The sequence below is a fragment of the Botrytis byssoidea genome, assembly GCF_014898295.1.
Source record: "Botrytis byssoidea strain MUCL 94 chromosome Unknown BBYS_003, whole genome shotgun sequence".
Lineage (NCBI taxonomy): Eukaryota > Fungi > Ascomycota > Leotiomycetes > Helotiales > Sclerotiniaceae > Botrytis > Botrytis byssoidea.
Window position 1 is genome coordinate 878,149 of NW_024065844.1, and position 25,267 is coordinate 903,415.

Consider the following 25,267-nt stretch of genomic DNA (forward strand, 5'->3'; position numbering starts at 1 on the left):
ATCTCACACCATTGCTTCTGTGGCCAGAAGTCTGGAAATCCTTAATTTGAGCATTAGAATCAAGATGTGCAGGTCAAACTGACATTTCCTTCCCCCCAAGTTCCCAAGGTTAATTTTTTCTTATTCATCCTGTTTTTCGCACGCCTTGGCTTCAAGCCGCCCGAGCTAAATAGCTCAGCCAGAACGCCTTTGGGACATACTCGCATACGCCCGAAAAAAATGCTGGGGGGAAATCCTGGTAACTGAGCATGGGGAACGATGAGTTGAACTGTATTATTCCAGGCGAGACCTCTTTCAGTAATCGCGTGGATTTGAGCCGACGGGGTCATTATTGGTATGGGGATATTGGTATGAGCTCGAAGATTACCATCAGAGTAGGTAGTGGGACAAGAGCGACTAGTAAATAGATAATGTGAAGCTATTCAGCAATACCATACGACAATTGGTAATACTATACAAATACCGTCTCTAATGCTCTCCACGGAGAACTCCCAGTATCTGTCCCGTCTTTTCATCATATGATAGAAAAGTCAAGCTTTTCATTAGCTACAAAGTAGAAGAAACGATCAAAAGCAATGTGATGCATATCTTACCAAGTGTAATCCTTGTTAATCGCATAAGAAAAAGAAGGAAGGAAGGAAAAAGAGACATAGGAAATATTTAATGATTAAAGGAGAAATAAAATGAATAAATAAGATCCAATCAATATGGGGACGAATAGATATTCCCCTCTCTTGATAACTGTACGATCGTGATACAATACAATTTTGTAAATGAGCGGTACCTATCTATGCCTATACCCAGAAGAAGAATAAGAAAGTAGAATATTGAATGCGAACATCCTAGGTCGGAATACCTCTATCACTCTGAAGAACGTAAGCACTTTAAAAATATTTAGCAGCAGCAACCCTTGAACATGTCAGAAACATAGCAAAGCACAGCTGTCGAAATTCGGGTCCAACTCCAATTTCAGAGCTGCTGTTGAACAAAATATAGAAAGACGAGACGAGACGAGACGAGACGAAGCGAAGAGAATAATTTAATCCCTAATCCATCGATCCTATATTCATCAGATATGTAGTTGCAATACCAGTTTGATAACATAATTCCATCACATTATCTGAGATCTTAAAAATTCAACCCTATGTCACTTCGTCAAATGATATAAGTGACAAACCCCTTCGTTCGATCTCATCTTGGATCCAGCTTACCTACTCGTCCGATCTACCTGTGACTCTGTTGCTCTTTCACATATTCGGACGTCAGTACATATACATCCTACATACAGCTGGACATCGCATATGGGATCCGGATATCCCCCACCAGACCCAGTATCGAAAGGAACGGATCAGCAACGAGCAGCAACCTAACATCGCAAATCAAATATATCAAAGACGACCTACTTGCACGTAAACCCATACCAACGATCAATCAAACCAATCTGTCATATCCAGCAAAACATTCTGTCGTCAGCCAATCGAATCACGCAAAGAATGGAAAACCAAATCAATATCACACTATACTAGAACGGAATCCTATCACCCCCAATATTCCTTGAACTACTCTCCATCGAGAAACAATAACCTGAAACCTTGAAGCTTCGCCCAATCTCCAGAGCTACTCCGCATACTACTACTGTACTACTATCTATCACTCCTCAACAACCCTTAAGCATCTATCTAATAAGCATCTAACATTTAAACCTTCCAACCCTCGATCCTTACCGCATCCCTTGCTCCATCGACTCTCGGTCCCAATCAATCGCAGTCGCAGGACCCCATGTCTTTTTCCACTCTAGTCTAATAATATTCTTCTCGCGCACACTTATGATCCCTTAGCCTTATTAGCTCCCAAGAGCTCGGAGGTACCCAGCCATACGACACTAAATTAATCTAATCGCCCCAAACCGCGAAACTCTCTTTTATATTTATCTTTTATTTTGGCAATCCAATACAGTAGCTGGGACGCCTGGAAGCTCCTCTAGCCTTATACTAGTGCACTTCCCCTTAGCCAATTTACTTTTACCAGTCGACCAGCGAGCTCAACATCGAGTTGATAGCATTGCATTTATTTGATATTATATTGGTCTACCGGTATACACAATACAATACCACGTAGTTTATTTATATTTCTGGTTACATTATTTATATATATACATCTGCATTTCACCAATCCATCATCTATTTTCAGTTTGCCAACGACTTTGATTGATTATTTATTCATTCATTCACTTGATCCAAACCATTCCCCTCGTCCCTAAGCGGTATTCCCTTTACCACGAGGTCGCCCAGTAAAGTTAATCAAATCAAATCAAATCAAATCGATCAAGCATTAGACCACCATTAGACCACCATCCAAAAGACTGCTTCACCCCTCCAGCTCTGACCAGGAAAGATCCAGCCAAACGCATCTGCAACCCACACTTCCCTCCCTACCCTACGAAAGTCCACACACCCACACCCACACCCACACACACCACACCACACCACACTACTCCATAAGCACAGACCATTTTCCAGACCCAATAACCTACATAAATCAAGCAGACGCCTCCCCGGCCGCCATCCAGGTGATCGACAACTCCACATTCTCCATTCCAGTAAATACACTACCAAAATCCCTAACGAACCGACGAGATTTGTCTGATCTCTTGATCTCCAATATCCCACCGTCTTTTGGGCTCAAATCCATCCATATATCCATATATTCAAAAATCAGAGGCTTCCTCAAGTTATTCAAAAAGATCAAGAGAGCACTTTAACTCAAAGTATTCCTTCTTACTCGATTCTTCTTCCCTTCCTCCGTCACAATCACCTATCATTTCTACAATCACAAGCAAAGCAAAACAAGTTAGGAAAAGAAGGAAATATTTCCACTCCCCCATTTTTCACTACTTCTTCCCTCGTTCCCTCGCCTCGGTGGTGCATCTACCCGTCCGAACCAAGTACTTTTCACACGCGACAAAGTGAAATTGGTCATCTAGAGCAGAAGTAAGGAGCCGTCATTATTTTAAATCCTTCGTCGTGGACTTTCCAATAATCTACCACGATTATCATGGAGACCGTCAGCTTTACAGCTCGCCGGCCCGCCGCATCCAATCTTCCCAACTTCCAGCTTCCCCCCCCAGAACCCCTTGGAATGCACCATCACAAATATCAACAACAATCCAACAACTATATTCACGGAACCACAAACAGTTCTTCCCAGCCTGTTCCTGCTGTCGCCAACAATATATTAACGCCTCCGGCTGGCGTTTCGCATGACGGCTTAAGTCCTCTTGCATCCAGCGTCAACAGTGGTAGCTCGGGTAGTTCAACGGCCGGCGTACCTCCCTATCAACCTTCAGCTTTCTGGCCAAATACTCAGTCTGGAAACAACTTCACATTTAGTTCTGCGCCACCGATGAGTGCGCCTTATGCTCAGCAACAACAACAGCAAAGCTATATGAGTAGACCATTATATTCGCCCTCCATGAGTAGCTATCCAGGGTCACGAATTCCCCATTCTCCCACTTCATCAGAAGGACTGCCACCACCTACCTTTGAGAGCCTTCCTCCCTTCTCTACCGGAGTCCCAATGTCTGGTTCAGGTGGACAACAACAGAATCTCCCCACTCTTGCACCACAAAACTCCCAGCAGCAACATATGACCAGTCACAATCTTATGAACCTTCATCAATCCTCCTCTCAAGCACCCCAACAGGGCAACGTGCCAGCCCCCGATAACTATGGCGGACGCGCACCTCCAACTCCAAATTACTATCCCCCCGCATCCACCCCTCAACAATCAAATTTCCCCGCCTATGCCCAACAATCACCTACACAACAATCCCCCAATTCCTCCTCCGCCCCTTCTAACCGCATCTCTCCCATCCAAACTCATCACTCGCATTCTTCCATGGGCGCACCTCACCAAGGCTATCCTTCCCGTCCTTCATACCCACATTACAATCTCCCCACCTTAGGCGCACCTATTATGTCGAATGTTCACCAACCTGGTAGTCAAATGGCACTCCTCGGTGGAATGGGCAATATGGGATATCAACAAATGCCGGGACCAATGTATGGGAGTCATCATCCTCAACAGATGCCTCAAAATGACCGTCCATTCAAATGCGATCAGTGTCCGCAATCTTTCAACCGCAACCACGATTTGAAACGTCATAAACGTATTCACTTATCTGTGAAGCCATTCCCATGTGGTCATTGCGAAAAGAGTTTCTCGAGAAAAGATGCATTAAAGGTTTGTATTCCTTCTCTTCGATATGTTTATCCTTGATCACAGACTAACCCCAAATCAGAGACACATACTCGTCAAAGGCTGCGGAACAAAGGCTGCAAATGGCGCTGCGAATACCAATGGAGGTTCTCAATCGCCTGTCGATAAATCTGAGATTTTGAGTGATTCTACCAACGACGAGAGCCCGGAGATGGTAAAGAAGGAATTGTCATAAGAACGTGACAATCTATTGTCATGACTTGACGATTTCTTTTCTTTTCTTTTCTTTTGCTGAAATGAAAATTTCAACAATATGGCAAGCACACACTACAAACGCAAACCGATGCGCAAGCCTGGGTCGGCGGATGGGTGTTCATTCGGCGCCTTGACACTAAAGGATATGGGCGTTCGGAATCTATCTGGAAGATATGGAGTTGGATGGGATGGCTAGGGATGAGGATCATGTGGGATATAACTTACACTGTATGGCTGGGCGGACATCTTCTTTCGAATAGGACAACACAGAACTCTAAGAAAGTTGAAGATGAGGTTGGTGGCGTTGTTATGTGGTTCTCTTTGAGCGTGTTCATGAAATCTTGAGCATTTTGACAGATGTCTTTCTGTTTCTTTTTTTTTTCTACAAAAAAATGCCAGAACTTGGGTATTGGTGTGGAATATAGTATCTTATCAGAGTGGATTTGTTTCGGAGTTGCGGATTTGTCGATATGTGTGTACGACATCTCGATTTGGGCGGAATGGAAATGAATGGGTACCTGGCTCCGATGGGATAGCATTGGGAAGCGAAATGCGAAATGGAATCTGGGTGGAGCTTTGGCATGGGAATCGATTCGGTAAATACCTTTGAATGCGTTTTGCTTGTATGTTTATCTTCTATATTCAATTTGGGGGATGGAGAGTGAAAAGCCTCTTTTCTTCCCCATTTACTCTTCTCTCTTTTTCGTATCTCCTTGCCCTGTTAGGTGATGAGTATACGATGCGGGGATAGGTGATGGGTGCGTTTTGCACGCTTGATGGCGCGTTCATGTTGCGGATCGGGTTCCATATATGATATTAGCGGAAAGGGGGGTGGGTGAAGAACGATTTCTTGGAGCAAGCTAGCAAGCGATGTCAGATTTTGATCATTTTACTTTTTGTGCCCGAGAATCTATCACATTATCTCAATTCAATTCAAACTAAATTGTGGAGTGGATTGCGGATAGAGTTCCTTAATGTGATTACATGGTTTGAATAGTGTCGGCTTATTGTCTGAGTCTTTAATACCTATCGACAATCGATGATAAGATTGGTCGATTCGATTCCGCTAGCTTTTCTTCTTCCAGACTCGATATTTCTTAGACTCTAGAATAAATGAACTCGCTCGCCGTAGAGATTTTCCCCTTTTTATGTTTACGTAGCATTACAATGTACAAAGAAAGCGGGATTGCTGTCCCTCCCCTCCTCTCTCCTGTTCCTAGATCCCTTCTACAAGGTTTATTTTGGATGGGGGTTATCGAATAGTGGGAGATTATATACTAACTATTTATTTATCTATCTACTAGGTATGTATGATCTGATTGTAAGATGTGAATGAGAGAGAGGGGGGGGGTTTCTGGCAAGATATTTATTAGGTAGGTATTGATTGGTGAAGTAGTTGAGAGTGGATGGAAGATGTTATGGGAGATGAGATGGATATTGACCCTTACGAAACCTACAGAAAAGAAAAGAGAGTAAGGATAGAAATAGAAATAGAAATAGAAATAGAAATAGAAATACAACGATGAAGAAATCTCTATGAAGAATAGACAGATAGATACTTATCAACAAACTAGTCTTAATTTCCAAAGAATGATTTCTGATTATATATATAGATATCTTAGTAGAGAGAGGCTGCTGATTTCCAAAAACAGTTTTAATATTAAAATTACACAAAATTTATCAATCTATATTTAAAAATTAAATAACAGGAATAACTAGTTAATCCAATCTTAATAAAATAAATTTATTAAAAATCTTTAAGAAATGAAATCGTAACAACATCTATTCTAAATAGCCAATAGAACCAAGCAAAACCTCAGAGTTTCATCCTGATCTAGACCAATCATCTGGATGGTAGAAGGGGTTCACTAAAAGGCCCTGAATTGAGATTAGTTTCCCGTCTATTTATCCGGCTCTGGAAAGAGCGCTTTGAGACCAGAAATCTCCCAGTTTGTCAATTTCTCAATTACTCAGAACAGAGACATTATCGAAATCGAGTGTAAAAAGTATCTGGATTATGCATTCAGACAATTTCAAAATTGGAGTAGAGCAGATGATCTGGGACTGGGACTTTTTAATTGTTTACAACACAATAATACCCTCATTCATGTTCATACAGGGCATCCAGCTCCCGCCGAAATTCCACAACTGTAAATTTCCGCTGGACGGATCCTTTTCCAGCTCTCAGCATCGGTTTGTCTTTTGAAGTGAAGATAATCTTAGCTTTGGAAACCTTGCCTTCCGTACGATAAGTGGCATCATTTGCGCTCTCGACAGTAGGACAGAGTTCTTCTACCAAGGTAGTAGTCTCTTCTTCATTCTGTGGCGGATGAATAACCTCTATTAGTCAGGCAGCTTTTACCTTTCCTGTTCCTGTGAGAAGAGCTGGTACGACTTTGGGATGTGCCATGAGGATTCCTTCCATTAATAGGAGAGTAATATTTACACCGTTGAGTGGTACGATGATGTCGTCTGTACGGCCACAGTATTACCACTGGAAGAAGGGTACATCATTAGCGAGTCCTTGCTGATGCTTTTGCGAAGGATTTGAATACGGAAGATTTAATTTACTCACCATGCCTTCCTTAGTAGGATGTTTGGACATCGATTCTTTAGTCGGCCATTGGGTCAAATGCGGGTATATGAGAAATACCTTCTGAGAGGCACATAAGGCGTCATCTCTGACAGTGACAAGCTCATATAGATCTTCCATTTATTTTCAAAATTGTGCACCAACAAGCGGGCTGAAAGTCATAAATTCTTGATATTCCTGATCTTCCAAGACCAGAGGAAGAGGGCCAGCTTCGGTGGCACCGTATGCTGCGTAAATCGGAACCACAGAACTTATCTTGTTCGAGATGACGCATGAGCTAAAGGTAGAACCACACCAGATGACATGGTCTAGTTTTCGGAGTCCTTCTAGATATTCAGAGGTTTCGATATTATGTAAGTGAAGTATATTGTGTAAAGAATTCTATATTGTATATATATTATATAAATTCTCAACATAATATATATACCATAGAAAACCTTTAACATTATCTACTGATTATGCATAGCTTCACTTTGGAATTATATCCATCCTGTATATACACCTAGGCATCGATTTTGCTAGGTAGGGTAGGTCTTCATAGCTGGGTAGACTCTACTTGGGAGAAAAACGAGGCCAAAATTGACCACTCTAATAAGTTCTACAAGAAATTGATCAACAATAAAATCAGCAAAGTTAATAATATTAAATAAATCTTTGAATAATCTTCAATTGTAAAAATTATATAAACATTTGATTCTCTGAATTGAAATAGAACAATTGGACTATCGAAGAGCTTTACCAGTAGTCAATTCCGGCCTGTTTTTTCGCTTATTTATAGAGGTACATAGGTACCTCCCCATGATAAACCACAATCCCGGGTCTCGACACAATGGTTCTCACTAAGCCTTACTATTATGTATCTACCAAGTATGGATATATATAAGGATATGCAGGACGGGTGATTGTGTTTGCAAGATGTAACAATACGATACGATAACTCCACTCACTCTTCATCCTGGGGTACCGTCCGGTACGGTATGCTACAGACGGAAACATGCATGCAGCAATCATCAAGCATCAAGCCACAGGTTTAAGTTTACTTGACAGGTAATTACCCCAAGAATTTAGACATTAGAACTACCTATACGTATCCTCAGAATCAATTTTTAGTGGAGTTGAGGCGATATGATATGATATGATATGATATGCGAAAGAATCCCAGAGATCGGAAAAATACACAAATATACCAATCCCCCCGCTTCTTTTTTCCCCGCCTCGTCCATTCCCCATGTAGATGGCCTTTCCTTTCCGGTATTAAGTATAAGGTATACTACCCATGGACCTAGATATTACCCATAGGATGGATCGATCGGCTCGGATGGGGATTCGCATTGTATGCATGACAATGGATTGCCGTGATAACCGTTTTGGTGGTTTTGGTGGCGCTTCTGGGGTGGAGGCAAATGGATGGATGGGTGCCGTGGGATGGGAATGGGAATGGGGATGTGGATGGAATGGATTGATTTACAAGGCTTCGATTAATATTAACCGAGAGCGTGGAGATTTCGTGGTGGAGATGGTATGGTTAGGTGCATAGTATGCATGATTGTGGAGTTTGGTGGAATGCTTTGTCGATCGTGGTTCTTTATTCAAGTGTGTCGGTATCTACTTTCTTCTGACTCTGTATGATAATATTGAAAGTGATATAAAATGTCTGCGATGGAAAAAGCATCCTCGATAGTCCGGAGAGAAGTAATATTACTACTCCCAAGAATATTTGCTCAAGTATTTAGATTGTCACATTCTTAACCCCATGACGATCAGCATCCTTCTTTCCCAAAGAGGGCATTGGCATCAGATACCTACTAGATACCTATGTAGTTGGTAGTAATACAACGCAACACGACACCACTCAACCTGTGACGAAAACATACCGATCCAGTATCAACTTCACCGTTTAACCATGGGAACTGAGATCTCCTAATAGCAATGTATATCTATACATCTACCAAGTCTCGCCAGGTAAACCAATGTCGAATCTGTTGGATGCGTAGAATGAAAGCTCTCATACGAAAGATATCTCGGCTATGCACTTATACGTATGTGTACTATGTAGGATTGCGAGGGGGAAAAGCATCATCACGGGATTCAGCATGTCCCATGAAATACCAGCTGTACAAGTCACATCACCAAAAGCATGAATATATATCCATCAACATGAATCAAAGAAATCGGATTTCCTAAGTACACGAGCGAAAAAGAACACTTTTTCCCCTATTCGAAAGTAAAAAGAAAATCAATCATCTTTAACGCTCTCATCTCTTTTTGGTAATAAACTCGGACCGCCTTTTGACCTCCGTCTACCATAATTTCTACCCCTTTTTTTGCTGTTGTGTGAAGAATATTAAGTTACTTTTTACAACTCCTTTATGCAACGCAACTCAACTATCCACCACTCTATGCAAATGCCAAAGAAACTCACTATACTGAACATAGTATATCTACAAAAAAAAAAGCAGGTATCATCCAAATACTGCAATGTGATAAACCAGGATTTCGAGTGTGTCCAATCTTGAGTGAGTGTAGAGAGATACATCCCCATACGCAAATGTCCAAATCGTGGGGTATTAACGATATAGAATATCGAAAATTGGCGGACGCCGTGAGCTTTGGGTTAAGAAATAACGGTGTTGGTTATCATTGAGTTTACTGTTCTCACCATCATTCTTTTCTTTTCTTCGTCCATGACGAGAACTCCACGAACTTGTAGGACGGAATCTAAGGTCTCTACAACTTTATGAAAGCTGCTTGCCGCACCTCTTTCCTGTGTAATTCGTGCTACAGCGAGATTTATCTTTCTGCCACGGTCCAGATGTTCGAAAACAGTTAATATCTCAGCGGCGAATGAGACCTCTTTTAGGTTCAGGACTATTTGGTGTCAGTAATATGTTTTAGAAAACTCACAAATAAGACTTACAGTTTTCTGAGCCGACTTTGCCAAAGACTATGTTCCTCTGCTTATCAACCTGAACATCTTTAATGCCATATCGTTTCCAATCTTTGAGCACCTTAGCAATCTCCAATCTTGCTGTACGTCTCGAAACGGAGAAGCAAATAAATTTGGAAGCGGGCTTTACATGGAATAACTTGGCCAGCCAGTTTTGTTGGGGCTCGATTTGACGTGCTTGTGTTGTCTGATGTATACGATTTTGGCGACTCTGTTGTCTGGAATCCGCAATAGAATCTTGAATACTCATGTCCTCGTCGAACATATCATGTGCTGTCGACCTGTTAGTCTCATAAACATCAAAATATTTTAGGCTTAACTCACTGGCAACAGTCATGCCGGTTTTTGGTAGCTTTTTCTTGAAGAGCCTACCAAGAATGGACCCCTTTTTCTTTGTCGGTGGAATCGGTGGAAAATCTTCTAGTTCTGACTTTCGACCACCACTCTTGCTTGATGACTGCGATAATAAAGTTTCATTTCCTAATATTGATGAACTTCTAGATTCGCCTTCATCACTGGCCTTGGAATTGCGTCTAAACCAACCTGATCGCTTCTTCACTATGGTTCCCGCGTTACTATCCTGAGCATACGGATCATCTAGGTTAGAGTCTTCATCAATACGAGATAATTCTGGTCCGACATCCGCCTTCGGGTTGGCACAATATTGGTGACGAAGTCCCTGACCAGAAGATTGGTTCTTGAGAGAGTCGTCGAAAGATTCTTGCCCAGATTGACCCGTTATTTGACCGCTTTGTGAGCTTTTCTTCCTGATAGTAAGAGGAGCTGGAGCTTTAACAGGGCTGAAAGATGCCGCGGAAGCATTAACCACTCGGATTGTTTCTCTTTCGTTGAAAAACTTGGAGTTCTTCTTGAACGTACGAGGTTCAGGAGCTGATGCGATGCGGTCAGATTCAACTTTTCGAGGGGATAGTTCATCTCCATATGCCTCATTGATCGCAGGCAACGGCCGGGTATAATTCTTTTGTTTAGTTTCTGCAGGTGCAGAAACTGCGCGGCGATCTTGGCGTGTAAGCAATGGAGATGCAGATGGAGGTAGTATAAGACGATCAATGTGTGATACCATACGATCAATGTATCCAGGGGAATCTTCTCCAGAAGCCATGCGCAGTGTAGCCTGCTCGCGTGCTTCTAACAATTCCTTTTTGACAGAATCCGATCTAGCAGGTGGCGGAGGTAATGGTCGTGAATCGAAAGGTCCGTGTCTGAGCGTTTGACTTTTCGCTGGCACATTAAGCATAGGCGAAGGACAGCGAGAAGCCACGCTTGAATTTCCTGAGAATCGCGATTTATTCTGGGAAGTAGTTGAAGAAACGACGGATGTTCTGTTGAACGCTTCATCGCAGTCTTTGGCCAAGCTGCTGCTCAATTGGCGGACATCATCTCTCCATATTAGACTGCCACGTCCAGATTTTTGTATGATAGTAGTAGTAACCTTCGTGCTTCCTGCTTGTGGCTTTTTCGATCGTATGTAACGTGTTGAGGTAGAATGTTCAATGGCAGGTTGTATAGAAGCTTTCTCATCAGCTCCTGCTGCTTGCTCTCCTACAGAAGTTAATGGGCCATTTGTAGACATAATCTTTTGACTACTTGATGATCGTCCCCTGGCATGTGAGAACTCTACACCACGTTTGTGACCAACGGTAGCACGGAAAGGAGCACTTCCTCGACTTCGAGTAGAGCTTGCAAGTGAACTGCGAGAGGCATATACTCGAGATACTGGCTTCTGTAATCTACCCCGATCGCTGGTTGACCTTGATGTTGACATTCGAGAGGGCTGACGGTACCGGCCATGTTCTTCATTCTGAGGAGCATGAACAGTGACCTTGATCTGATCATCAGACCTGAGCGAATCAAGATGCTCTGGCCTTGAAGCATTGAAAGGATCATAAGTGTGTTCGGACCTGTTACTGACCACAGTAAACCTGGAAGCTTGTTGGCGATGATGACTGCTTCCTGTCTGTGGTGGGAAGTGACAAGTAGAATATGTCTTTGTCAGTGTCGAGGGTCTGATGTGATGGTAGTCACTGTTAGAATAACTCAGGTCAGGTTCGTAGTCTTCAAGTTGAGAATTTCTATATCTCAGTAACAGAGTGTAGAAGCGCTTCTGTTCGTTGGGTCTATCTTGTTATTAGCATATATTTAGTAGATACAAGATCAGCGAAATCACCCACTTTTCGCTCAACAGTGTCTCGATGAGTTGTTCTTCGGAGTACGCATGCCACATAGACCACAGTTGCCTTAACAAATCTTTGTCAATATCACTTCGGCGTGACACTGGCCGCGCACAGTCAATCAGACTAAGGGACGGGATGCTTTGGCCGCTACCGAGATTGTCCAAATAGTCATATTTTCTCACCACGGGGTGCTTCCAGATTTGATTAAGCGTAATCCTTTCTTTTGGATTCACTTGCAATATTCTGGAAATCAAATTTGCTGCTTCTTTGGAGAATTCTGGAGCCACTTCATACTCCCCTTTTTGGATTTTGCTGAGTAGTGGATTGAGACGTGCCCTGTCATTGCCGACACCCTCAACATCAAATGGCAGTCGTCCACACAAGCTGGCATAGAGAATCACGCCCATACTCCATATGTCGACCTTGTCTCCCCGATATTTGAATCCACCAATCAGTTCTGGTGCAGCATAATGTGGGCTTCCACAAGAAGTTCTTAATTTGTGGTCTGCACCTTGATGCAGCGCAGCCATTCCAAAATCTGCAACTTTTATGTCCCCAGTGCTTGTAATTAGAATGTTTTCCGGTTTCAAATCTCGATGACAGATATTGTATGAGTGGCAGTACCCTAGAGCGCTCAAAAGTTGTCGAAAATACTTCATTGCAGTCTCTTCGTCCAGCCTTCCGTTATTTGCGATTTGAGCAAAAAGCTCGCCATTGTCAACGTATTCAAGAACCAAATAACTATTGAGTGTTAGATGCTAAACTTGCTTTGAATTTAGAATTTGACTTACATTTCAGTGCGGTTTTCCCAAATGTCATAAATTTTCATGATATTTGGGTGTTGGATAAGCTTCATTATTGCCACCTCTCGTTCAATTCCGACAGGCATTCTTCGCACTCCATCGCTTTCATCATGTAGCGGATCCAAGCGTTCCAGGTTTGCAAGACTTCCCGCCTGGGACATTTGAGCATTTCTCTTTTGGACGATTTTGATAGCCGCCATTTGATGTGTGTTCTTGTTCTTTGCAAGGCGTACTCGTGCCGTCGCCCCCTCACCCAAAGTTTTGCCCAGCTTCCAAGGACCGATAAATTTCTTGAGATTTTTACCATCAGAAGTAGCGGAAGATGCGGTCGAAATCTGTGAGCTTCTTTTTGAATCCGTCGCAGCTTCTTTCGATATAGCAGATAGCCTGGGGTTGATGACATTAGAGACAGGAGAGGGTATTCGAATATTGTCAAGGTATGAATATTGTTCGCCTGGAGAAGCAGAAGCCTGGTTGTAAACTTGCAGCAAACCATCTTGGCGTAGACTATCTTGATTTGTTGGTGTGGATTTTAATTGCAGTCTGGTGGTACTCAGTTGATTATTGTTGACTCGTCGAGTTGCTTCTCCTAGAGGTCGTCGACTTGGCGGCCGCGTGTGTTGTACACTCATTGTCATGACAATCTTCTGTATCTGATCGCAATCTTTTGAAATCCCTCGTGCCGACTTTAATGTCGATCGACTATCCTGATGTTGCACAGGATGTGGGATGGTACTGTTCAAGTAGTATTCAACTACGGCAGTTGAGATTCCCAGAGCGCAATTTAAAATGGCATAGTGATGTGAGGAAATGAGTGTCGATAGTAACGAAAGTGCCAAAAATGAAGCGGTCGAAAGATCTGGGAAATTTTGATTAGCCTTCCATTGTGGTCAAATCACAACGCTTTATCTTGAGTTGCAGTAGTAAAATCAGCATACTGACCAAATTACAAGATTTGATCTGCTTGAAAAGATATGTGTGTTTGAAGAGTTTATCGTCTCAAAAGTCAGTTTGTTTCGTGTCGATGCAGAGAGAAAGAGCGAATTGAAGTGAAGATTTGAATTAATATCGTATTAAAAAGATAGTAAAATAAGAACTTGTCGAATGTCCGCAAAGCGAAAAATAAGACTCAAGAGAGTATTGGGATTGCAAGATTGCAGTTACTATGGTGAAGTTTTGATTATGTTGATGTTTTGTTTACACCCAAAATTCCCCGCGATTGCATGCCAACCAAAATCGAGAGAGGAATGCCAATCTCAACCTTCAAAGGATGATCATTGGCTCGGTTATGATTATTTTTATATTAGAGTACTTTTGAGATTCCTTGACCTTGACTGTCATCTAATCATTATAGAGTGTATAGACCCTGATAATGTGATAGTAATGGAGCATCTAGAATTGCTAATCATCAAGACTGTGGGTTTCATGAGAGTTCATTCTCAACTCATGGCCGCATCACAATGTGTACCTAGTACCTTAAGATAAACAAGGCACTTATTAGAGATTCTGAGACAACTTATTGTGAAGTGAACGAATCTTTCAATGAATATAAAACATGAGTAGATAGTATGACATCTACTTGCAGATTAAGCAAGTATACTAGTTTTAGTTCTAGATTATCTATACTACGGATAATACGGAAGATTTCAATAGTCCTTCAATTCTATTCAAGCTTGCCTTGCCTTGCATAGGTATAAGTAGCTATATATGTGACAGAAGAAAGGTCATCCGCCTTGTCTCCTCTTCGGTGTACATCTATCTAGTTCGATGGGATTGGGAGCCTATGACTGTTAGCAACATCCGTTACACAGACGCAAGAAGTTCGCTTTGTGGTATATAAAGCCTTCATGTGTCATTTATAGAGAAGGGGGAAATGGAGAGAAAGTCCATCCAGCCTACCATTTTCTCTGCATCTCCCAATTACTTCACTTAGAACTATACGTAGGACCATGATTCTTGAACACTATCTATTCCACAAGATTAGCCAGCTAGCTTTGTGACATAATCTATCATCTATTTCGTTCTCGCGCCAAATACAAGCATCGTTGTAACAGGGGGAGAAGTACAATGAGTTGAGAAATGTCAACGAAGGTGAAGTGTGGTTGAGGTGAAGCTGGAAATGCGAAATCAGCTGATCAACCACCTATGGTGGGGTAATTTCATTACACTACCCTTTACAGTACTAGCGCACTGATGCTCAACGCGAGTTCCTAAAGTTTAACGCGTCTTACTCAAACTACGGTTCTTTAATTGAATCAGTTAATGCACTCCATTCATCCATCGATACCCTGAAGATGATATAAGATCAAGCACGTTAGCATATCGTTTCATTGGTTCGATTGAATTCGCAACACTTCTTTAGATCTAGAATCGTTAACATGGCACCGCAAATGCCATCTCGTGGGCGTCGGTCGAGGGAGGCAATCGATGGCGATGAAAGTTCACAAAACACTATACCCACGCGACCTGCGAAACGATCACGTAATATACATTACGAATCTGAAGAAGGAACCCTTGAGCCCGATACTCCGCCATCCTTGGGAGAAGAAGTTGACAGACAAAATGCTGGAAGGGTCCCCGGTACTCCTACAATCGCATCCGAACGCGGTAAATTTGCTCCAGGCGCTATAGTTCGAGTTAAGCTCAACAATTTCGTTACCTACGAGAGTGCCGAGTTCTTCCCTGGCTCAAATTTGAACATGGTAATCGGTCCAAATGGTACTGGTAAGAGTTCCGTTGTTTGTGCCCTCTGCTTGGGGCTGGGTTCTTCGCCAAAAAACCTTGGTCGGGCGGATAAAGTGGGAGAATTTGTTAAGCATGGTTCACGGGATGCCTTTATTGAAATAGAACTTCAGAAGAGAAGCAACGAGCGCGAAAACCATATCATCAAAACTCGAATTATCAAAGATGGGAATAGTTGCGAATTCTGGATAAATGACAAGAAAACAAGTCACAAAAATGTTCTAGCTTTGGTCAAGGGATTCAGCATTCAAATTGATAATCTTTGTCAGTTTTTACCCCAAGATAAAGTCTCCGAATTTGCGGCATTGACACCCGTCGAACTTCTGCATCATACACAAAGGGCCGTCGCTGCGCAAGAGATGCTGGACTGGCATGATGAGCTTAAGAATTTGAGGAGAGAAGAGAAATCGAGACAAATGCAGCTTGAGCAAGACAAGGAACAGTTGATTAATCTTGAGAAGCGACAGGCGGGGCTGCGTCCGGAAATGGAACGGCTCGAAGAACGAATTCAAATTGAGAGAGACTTAGAAAAACTAAAGAACAGTATTCCTTTTGTAGAATACAGAGACGCACGCCTTCGATATCAGCAATGCAAGGAAGAGAAGATAGAAGCAACCAAGCGGTTTCGTACTTTGGAAAGCCAGGTCGAACCGACTCTGCGGTTTGTTAACGAAAAGGATTCCTTGGAGAAGGAACTGGCCAAGATCGTGTTCAACCGCAGGAATAGCCTACAACATGCAGAAGCAGAGGCCGAAATTCTCCTAAAGAAAGTAGATGAATGGGATGACAAGATTGGGGATTGTGATCGGAGAATCAAAGTTGTTCTAGAAGCAGAGGATAAACGGAAGAAAGATCTCGCAAAGGTCAAAAGGACCATAATTGACCTTGAAGCCCGCCTGCGAGAACCTGCAATAGAGTTCAATCCCACTGAATATAATCAGAATATCGTGAGTGCCCAATTCATTAACACCCATATAGATCCTTGCTGACTTTTCACCTAGAGAGCAATCGAGCAGGATATCAGAGCCATTAAAGCAACAGTAACGGAGCTCGAACAAAGCAGAGAGGCGCTCAAAGCCAAAGGACGAGACTTACGAGCTGAACAAGACAGAGCAAAGCAGGCTCTTGCTGACTTTGATAGTCAAGCTGGGAAACAGATTAATAAGATTGCACAGCATTCCAGAGATACTGCTACAGCTTGGAAGTGGGTTCAGGAAAACCAAGACAAGTTTGAGAAGGAGGTCTATGGCCCACCCTTGATAACATGCTCTGTGAAAGACCCAAGATATACTGATGCTGTTGACTCATTGTTTCGTTCGAGCAACATGCTCACTATCACAGCACAAACCCAGGCCGACTACAAGCGATTAAACAATCAATTCCATTCGGCGGAAATGAAGCTGGCGGAGGTCAGAATACAAACGAGCACACAGACTCTCGCCGAGACTATTGGTCGGCCTTCGGCTACTACAGCTCAACTGAATAGTGTTGGTCTTGATGGGTGGGCTATTGATTTTATTGATGCACCGGAGCCAGTACTTGCCATGCTGTGTAACGATATCAAAGCTCACAAGACGGCAGTTACTCTCCATGACATCAGTGACGAACAATATGAAAAGATTGTCCGTGCTGGAATTTCATCTTTTTTGACAAAAACTACTTCGTATAAGATTACAACGCGAAGAGAATATGGTGCCATGTCAACCCAGACTTCCGGAATCAATCGAGCTAAATTTTTCGTCGATGGTGCCGTAGACACTTCAGGCCGGCGTGTGATTGAAGAAAATCTTGCAGACCTCGACCGTAAATTCGAATCCCTGAAGAGGGAGGCCAAAGATATCACTGAAAGGATTGTACAGTATTCGAGTACTGCAAACCCGAAGAGGGATGAACTGGTAGGTCGTCAACGGGCCTCGTGTTAGCGCACCTTAATAATGAGATTTTGTGACCAGGATGCGCTTATGAAAGAGAAACAACAAAAGCAGAAAGCTTATGGTGAACAAAGAGCTCTTCCAGGATTGCTTGGTGAGTGGCACAGCTACAGATATACTTGAGCATATACTGACATGGTAGCAGCTCGAGAGAAGGAGTCTTTGGAGAGATTGGAAGCATCTAGCTCTGAGTCTAGGGCGGAAATTCAAGCCATTGTAAAAGAGCAAGACATTGCTGGTCTCAAAAAGGGAGAGCACGTGATGAAACATATCGAGCAAATCAACCAGATCATTGCTTGTTCCGAAGAACTTGACAAGGCCGAAATTCGACGTATTGAAGCAGGTTCGGACGTGCACGCTCTACGAGAGCGCAATAGTGATATTGTAGCAAATCTTGAAATGGAACGTACACGACTAGGGGAAATCGAAGCACAGTCAAAGCGAGCAACCCTGACTGCACGAGCTGCGCTGGAACGATGCAAAGATATCAGAAGAGAGGCTGAGGAGAGAGACGATCAAGACTCTTTGGAGTACTTGTCCAGCATTTCCCCGGATAGGACCGTGGAAACTTTACAGCAAGAGATTAACAGCGAGGAACATAAACTCGATTTTATTCAAGCCAACAATCCGAATGCTATTAGAGAGTATGAGAAACGCCAGGTTGACATTGGTCGATTAAACACCAGGATCGCTGGGACTGAGGGCGAACTTGGAGATGTCGCGCAGAAGGTTACTGAGATCATGACAAAATGGGAACCGAGACTTGATGCACTTATTGAACAGATCAGTCAGGCCTTTTCCCATAATTTCGAGCAAATTGGATGTGCTGGTGAAGTTAGTGTGTATAAAGAAGACGATTTCGAAAAATGGGCAATTGAGATCAAGGTCAAATTCAGGTACAGTCATTTTATTAAAACATCTCAGATATGCCAGCTTATTAACATCATAACAGAGAAAACGAAACCCTTCAGCTCCTTGATAAGCATCGTCAATCCGGAGGTGAACGCTCCGTTTCCACAATTTTCTACCTCATGTCTTTACAATCACTTGCTCGCTCTCCCTTCCGCGTCGTCGACGAAATCAACCAAGGAATGGATCCTCGTAACGAACGAATGGTCCACGGACGTATGGTCGAGATTGCATGTCAGGAACATGATAGCCAGTACTTTCTTATTACGCCAAAGCTACTACATGATTTGAAATATCATCCTAGAATGAAGGTTTTGGTCATTGTCAGTGGTGAACATATGCCAGACGACCAAAAGAATTTTAGTGTGAAACGCACGCTAGAGATAAGAAGACGTATGAGAGGTATTGCTGCTGCGTGAGTCTTAACGTATCGGACTGGAGTTCTGGGTAAGGTCATTGGTAATGAATCCTAGGGGCGGGGTTATGGTGTTCTGGTGTATAAAAGGGATCTTTTACAGAATTTGTTGTGTTTCATAATGTTATGATACCCATGATACTAGGAATCTATGGCTTGGGGTGGCTCTGTATGACACGTATTTCAGTTGATGATGATGCCCTCCGAGTTTACATATAGCTCAATGTAAACGTTTCTTTCGTACAGGCTGATATGTCTTAGTTATTTATGTAATCTAATCCATCTATCAGACTCAAAACACTAACCAAGCCAATACATTGGTCTTTCTAAATGATTATCTCCAAGTTTCTCTTTCTCTCTCTTCTTGACGTTTTCTTGAACTCGTCCCTTTCACTTAGGTACCCACCTTGCCCGGCTTCGTTTCCAAGGCTTCCGAAGCAGGCCCTGTTTGTTGAAACAATCTTGAAAGTGTTATCTTACAACACGAGCTTTTTCTCGGCCCTTCGTGACTAAAAATAATGACGGTCTCGCTGGCGCTCTCTGTAGTTATTTTCAATACTACTCAGAAATTATGTTTATGTTCGTGCTGTGTAGCTTTTAAAGTACTGAATTGTAGAAGATTTCTACTATTTAATAGGAATTTCGAAGTTATTTAGAGATCTAAAGCTTTGTGTGAGAATGGTCTATATATTGACTAGAGTAAAGTAAAGTCAACTTATACATTTTATAAAACTATTAATAACATAATAGTCTATACGAAGAGTCCGCTAGTCTTTTACTTATAATCTATATAAAATATTAAAAGTATTATTAAATTTGAAAGTTTTTTCAATCTTTTCAATCTTTTAAATAATTATATTAATCAAATCTATTTCATATATTTTCTTGTTAAGCTTTAGATCTGACTCTATATCTAATATTTTTAATATTCGCACATCCACCTTGCGTACTTTCTAGACCAATAAGCTTCCAGTTATAACCCGTGATTTAAAATATGAGTCTTATAACATGTTTATACTTTATACATTTTTCGTCTTTTTATAAGTTCGAAAAAGAAATCGTAGGACGGATTATGTGATACTCAAGACGCTGGCAATCTTTCATATCTAGAGACTCACAATTTGAGATAAGCTGCTCTTGAATCAACACAATAGTACCAATTTTCTTTCGATGATTCAAAGCATTGTGGAAGCATTTTAGAGGTTTCAGCAATGGGGCTACACAGCCTATCAATTACCAATTGAGACATCAATTCATCGCATTTTACTAGAGAAAGATTATAAGCTTTCCAACAATCTACAGAGCCGATTTTCCAAAATCCGTTTCATGATCGTTCCTCCCCGCGTCTCAGACATTCGCTCTAGAATGTAATGAGAGCACCGTTTCGCCAAGAATTCAATTATAGTGCGCACGAAGCGTGTGTAAATCTTCAATCGAATCGTATCCTAGTACAACTGACCTAAGGATATTATTCAGTCCCTCCCTGTCGAATCTATTGTCCCATGAAGCTAGTATGTCGGCAACGGGGCTGGTTCCTCAGTAGTCTCCTTATTCCAGTATCTATCCACGCTATTTTTGAGCTGCTAGATTTCACATCTGGCGAGGATGGAATAGTGTTTGATGTATCGAGGTTTTCTTCTTGATCCTAGAATTTCCGCTTTTTGAACGAATGTCCGTCCTTTTTTCCCTGCAAATCGAATTCCCAGTTATTCCTAAATGTTTTCTCGAGTTCTTCATCCAATTCTTTCCGAATGGCTTCCCTATGTGAACTAACAAGGATTTCTCTCTTATCATCTTCTTTTTCCCTTCCATGGTTCTCATCCCTGGTATGCTTCTTCGTTCGGTGACCCTCCGTTTCATACTTATCTACTTTTTTGTCTTCCATCTCGTCCAATGCTTCACCCTCTTTGTTTTCGTAACCATCAATTCTGTGATCCTCTATTTCCCCCTCCGATTCGTCCTCTCCCTTCTCATTCTCTTCCCTCCCATGCTCACCCGATACATCGTCCCCATTCATTTCTTCCTCGTCCATTTCGTCCTCGCCCAATTCGTCCTCGCTCAATTCGCCGTCGTCCATCTCGTCAGAGGCCAAATTTGCGTCTATCGATGCTAAATGGGCTCTCGCTTCCCTCAATTCCATATCTAATTCTTCTCGTTCAATCCTCAATCTTTCAATCCTCAAATTTTCAGCTCTTAATCTTTCGATTCGATAATCTGTTCCTGCTATCCCAACTTGTAAATGGTCGAACATCAGCCTTAATTTTATCACCTGCGTTTGATCATGATTCTTCAGTAATGGTCTTATAAGTCTTAGGATATCCATTTTAAGCTTGAGCCTAGCGTCTTTGAGCCTAGGGTTTATGGATATATCCGAGTGACAAACAGAGGTATTAGAAGAAGATGATACATTATTTGCAAAGCGTTCTGCGACAGGATCAGTTCCTGCATAATGAAAAGTGGGCGATATATATTTCTAGTCTTCGTATTAGGGAAATACATTCTTCAGAGTGAATCTTTTGAAATGACATACCCATTCCGAGTCTGCAGGCGTGAGGATTGGAATAATTGGAATGCTTTGATCAGGCACCTTCTGTAAGTTTCTCTAAATCTTGCGTTGGCATAAAGGGACTAATCGAACACAAGCTTGACATACCTGCGCTTCTTGGTTTCGATTTTCATAGCCACGGGCGGCCATCAGCCGCCATAGCATATTTATTAATGAATCGAATGTATGTATGACTTGGTGTATTATCAACTTGAAGCGTCTAAGTATTCAAATCCCCGAATCCGAATCACAGGTGTGGTTCGTATTCGATGCATGGAAATCATAAAATAGTCGACTGGTTCGCTATGCTGTGCGAAGTTGGTTGTGGATATTTTATTCTTATGCTCCTTTGGTAAGTGATACTCAACACATCGATATTTTGAACTGGGGTTAACTGCTTGAAAAATGTATATTTGTGATGTAGTTAACGGGCAGTGTGGAGTCGAGGAAAACATATTTATCCTTTTGATTATCACTTCCCCCGAAACTTGCGCAAATTATTTTTGTTTCACAGAAAGTGCAAGTCTCGTTCTAAATGTATAAAACTTACTAAGATGGTAGTATGAGGCTCCAGTGACCTTGCGAAAAGTATACTTGAGTATCGCTCTTTGTAATGTCGATGTGTGCCTTCGCCCAAAAGAATCATTTGAACCATTCGGGGACTGTTTCTGCCTGTGGTTTGGATCATCGATGATCAGCTAGGCCCGAATCAAGTATATCAAGCTTCAAAACGCAGCACTGAACATTCAAGATTGATAAAAGATTTTTTTGGCCGAACTTAACACAGTGTACCTACCGGAAACGAAAGTTGTGAAGTATTTGTATATCCCCAATTGATGTTGTGTTTCCAAAATTGAAGATTTGTGTCAAGCATATGAATCGAGAAGAGGAAATTAGCGTGAATACCCCCGCAGAGGGAAAAACTGAGATTTTGGAGATGAGAGAAGTCCCTGTGTTGTAATAAGGAGATTACGAGTCGTTCTAGGTGGTGTTTGGAAAATAGTAAAATATGGGAGTATTGAAAGTGTCCATGGGAAATCCTCAATCCATTCGATTGGAGTTTATGGAGGAAAGACCTTTGTCGAAGAAACTCAGTAGGCCGACATATCTGCGGGTTTATGCATACTATAATCCGGACGACACAGGCGGTGGCTAGGCAACACAAGCGGTATCAGAACAAAAAATTATGAAAAAAGCAGAGATGCCATGTGACAGAGCCAGAAAAGATAAAACCGAATTTACTAAAATTATGACGCCTGCCAAAGCGGAAGGAACATCAAATTGGCAGAACCTTCCTCGTGAGAAATTCTCATGCACTTGCTAATCTTAATCCATCATTCTCAATTGAGAACAAATTTGACTGAAGTCATACGACCCATGAATCAAAGTTTTCAAACACCTATGTCCAAATTTTATCTCAATTCCGATATACAATTGTTAGAAGCATTGGCAAACGATGAAGAAAGCCAATGGAGCAGAGAATACTTTCCACCGCTTTCCTGACTTGTATCCCGAAGTACGATATCAAATCTGGCATTATACTCTTGCTCTTTTTCCTCGAATCATTGAAGTCAGACCACGCACGACACCGACCGAAGCATGGGATCCCCTTACCACCAAACATCATGTTAGAGTGACTGCACCTATTGTCCTCCTACAAATCAATCACGAAGCTCGAGAACTGCTATTGCCATTTTATACTTTGCTTAGCTCAGACGTGATTCTTACCCCGATCTTCCATCATCACCGAGCTTCTCCAAATCCTCACGAGAAGCCACCTATGGTCAACTTTGATACGGACACTATATATTTCAGCGTAGCTTGGAGTACTACTGAAAAAATCCCATATCTGTCATTCATACAACGATTGTTCCGAAACTTCGATCAAGATAAAAAACGAGTGCGAAGACTGGCGGTGGATAATTCCTCAGAGTTGTCGAACTTGATAGACTTCCCTTTCAAATCGAGACAGCCTACAAGCGGCGAATATGGCATCACGACCATCCCGGAATTGCAGAGTTTGAAATATTCATATCATGAACAGATGAGGTCGAAAGATGACGAATATAGCGCCGAGAACCCTATATGGTTCTCTTTGGATTCGAGACATTCTAATGATTGCCAGGTCGCCCCGGAATCTTGTTTATCAAATATGAACTCGGCTCTCTTGGAGTTCAAGAACTTGTATGAATTGGTCATAGTTGTTAAGCCTACTCACTTGAGGGCTGACGTAGTATTGATTTGCTTTGTAGATCTGGGGAACGCCAGCATTGGAGAGGAAGAGGAGTGTATCAATATCCTACGTACACTGGGATCCGGAGGGTGGAAAGTACCCAAAATAAGAATTTGTGCAACACATGTAGCTCCAGGAAACAATCGAAAAATGGAGTCACAGAAAGCCTATTTGGAGAGATTATATGGAAAGGCTTTCGTTTCGAGTTTCACTGGAAAATGATATTATAAGCAAAACAGAATGTAGAAAATACACAGAATGGAAGATCCTCGCATTCGGCTTGACGGTTTAACCGATATTATCCGACGCTTGATTATTTCTTCGAGTTGAGTGTATGCAATTAATTTATATTTTGGTTTAACGCATCTCGTTTTCAACAAGTTGCCTTAATGGTAAAATGACCAGTTCGAGATCACTCGAACATCACTCTCGGTCGTCTAGTTGGTTTATGACGTCAGACTGTAATTGTTCATTGTAATCTGGATGTCGCGTGTTCGACTCACGCCTGAGAGAAATACATTTTTGATTTCTTTTGACGCGTTTGCTTTTTGTTTTTGCTGTGAGAGGCGTGGCGGAGATGAGAAATTGCGGGTGGATATGGTTTGTGGAGCTGAGATGGAGACATACTGTAATCTTACCTAGGTAGAAATAGCCGAGTGTCGTCGATGGGGAGATATTTCAAAGTTGCAGCCATATTGTCATCTGTCTACTCGGTGTCGTTTTGAATGAATGCCGACCTCAAATTTAGACGAATTTTTCTATCAAATTCGTGTTTATTCAGCATTTTCAAGATTCAATATCAAAAGAATCAATATAAGCTTCTTTTTCATTTCTTTTTTAATGGAATTAGAATCTATTAATATATCATATATCAAGATTTCAGATCTTCAAATATTATATTGAAGAAATGATAATCAAAAAAAAATCAGATTCGAAAAGTGGTATTTTAGGCCTTAATTTTAAGGAGTTAAAGCCTGAAAGTTAGCGAGTTCTGTCTCCATACTACTAATTATTTTATTTCTTAAATAATTCAAAATTGAAATGGGATTACTTTATTTTTGAGAAGATATAACGTGTTTTATCACCGAGTGGATTATATCACTGAGTGGATCACTTTCACCTCAATTTATCACTTTAAACTTATATTATTCAACAACAATTAAATCAATTAATTAAAACTATTAAGAATCTAGTAATCTAGGATCTATTATATTGTTTTAATAAGTTCTTGAATTATAATCTGATTTTCCATATTTATTATAATATCTATTAGAAGATATTTCCCTAATAGGATTTCCTTTATTTTAATGCTTATTGTATTAAATCTGAATATCAATCTTTTATTAAAATAATATATTAAAAGCTTTTTATTCAATAAATACTTCTCCTTAATGTAATTGAGTTTTTTTTGTATATTGATATTTACTTAATATCTTATTTGCTATTTAAAGTATACAAATCTTTATATTTAAAAGTATATT

General features: G+C 41.5%; 6 protein-coding genes across 6 annotated transcripts; 3 read left to right on the top strand and 3 right to left on the bottom strand.

Moving 5' to 3' along the window:
• Nucleotides 1-1,139: 1,139 nt before the first annotated feature.
• EAE97_001718 (uncharacterized protein) lies at nucleotides 1,140-5,430 on the top strand. The gene is made up of 2 exons (XM_038872229.1): nucleotides 1,140-4,242; nucleotides 4,301-5,430. Exons 1-2 carry the CDS (start codon nucleotides 3,055-3,057, stop codon nucleotides 4,451-4,453), a joined length of 1,341 nt encoding a protein of 446 aa, XP_038736787.1. The 5' UTR covers nucleotides 1,140-3,054; the 3' UTR covers nucleotides 4,454-5,430.
• A 1,144-nt stretch (nucleotides 5,431-6,574) lies between these two features.
• EAE97_001719 (uncharacterized protein) lies at nucleotides 6,575-6,883 on the bottom strand (the record flags this gene model as incomplete). Its single annotated transcript, XM_038872230.1, has 2 exons — nucleotides 6,575-6,811; nucleotides 6,836-6,883. The coding sequence occupies 2 exons, from the start codon at nucleotides 6,881-6,883 to the stop codon at nucleotides 6,575-6,577; spliced, it is 285 nt and encodes a 94-aa protein (XP_038736788.1).
• Nucleotides 6,884-9,680: 2,797 nt separating this feature from the next.
• EAE97_001720 (uncharacterized protein) lies at nucleotides 9,681-13,643 on the bottom strand (the record flags this gene model as incomplete). The annotated part of the gene is made up of 5 exons (XM_038872231.1): nucleotides 9,681-9,934; nucleotides 9,984-10,286; nucleotides 10,338-12,151; nucleotides 12,206-12,949; nucleotides 13,000-13,643. The coding sequence occupies 5 exons, from the start codon at nucleotides 13,641-13,643 to the stop codon at nucleotides 9,681-9,683; spliced, it is 3,759 nt and encodes a 1,252-aa protein (XP_038736789.1).
• A 1,746-nt stretch (nucleotides 13,644-15,389) lies between these two features.
• EAE97_001721 (uncharacterized protein) lies at nucleotides 15,390-19,308 on the top strand (the record flags this gene model as incomplete). Its single annotated transcript, XM_038872232.1, has 5 exons — nucleotides 15,390-16,700; nucleotides 16,755-17,648; nucleotides 17,706-17,778; nucleotides 17,830-18,580; nucleotides 18,637-19,308. 5 exons carry the CDS (start codon nucleotides 15,390-15,392, stop codon nucleotides 19,010-19,012), a joined length of 3,405 nt encoding a protein of 1,134 aa, XP_038736790.1. The 3' UTR covers nucleotides 19,013-19,308.
• A 1,345-nt stretch (nucleotides 19,309-20,653) lies between these two features.
• EAE97_001722 (uncharacterized protein) lies at nucleotides 20,654-21,718 on the bottom strand (the record flags this gene model as incomplete). The annotated part of the gene is made up of 3 exons (XM_038872233.1): nucleotides 20,654-21,481; nucleotides 21,539-21,610; nucleotides 21,662-21,718. 3 exons carry the CDS (start codon nucleotides 21,716-21,718, stop codon nucleotides 20,654-20,656), a joined length of 957 nt encoding a protein of 318 aa, XP_038736791.1.
• A 1,291-nt stretch (nucleotides 21,719-23,009) lies between these two features.
• On the top strand, nucleotides 23,010-24,008 carry EAE97_001723 (uncharacterized protein; the record flags this gene model as incomplete). The annotated part of the gene is made up of 1 exon (XM_038872234.1): nucleotides 23,010-24,008. One exon carries the CDS (start codon nucleotides 23,010-23,012, stop codon nucleotides 24,006-24,008), a length of 999 nt encoding a protein of 332 aa, XP_038736792.1.
• Nucleotides 24,009-25,267: the final 1,259 nt, after the last annotated feature.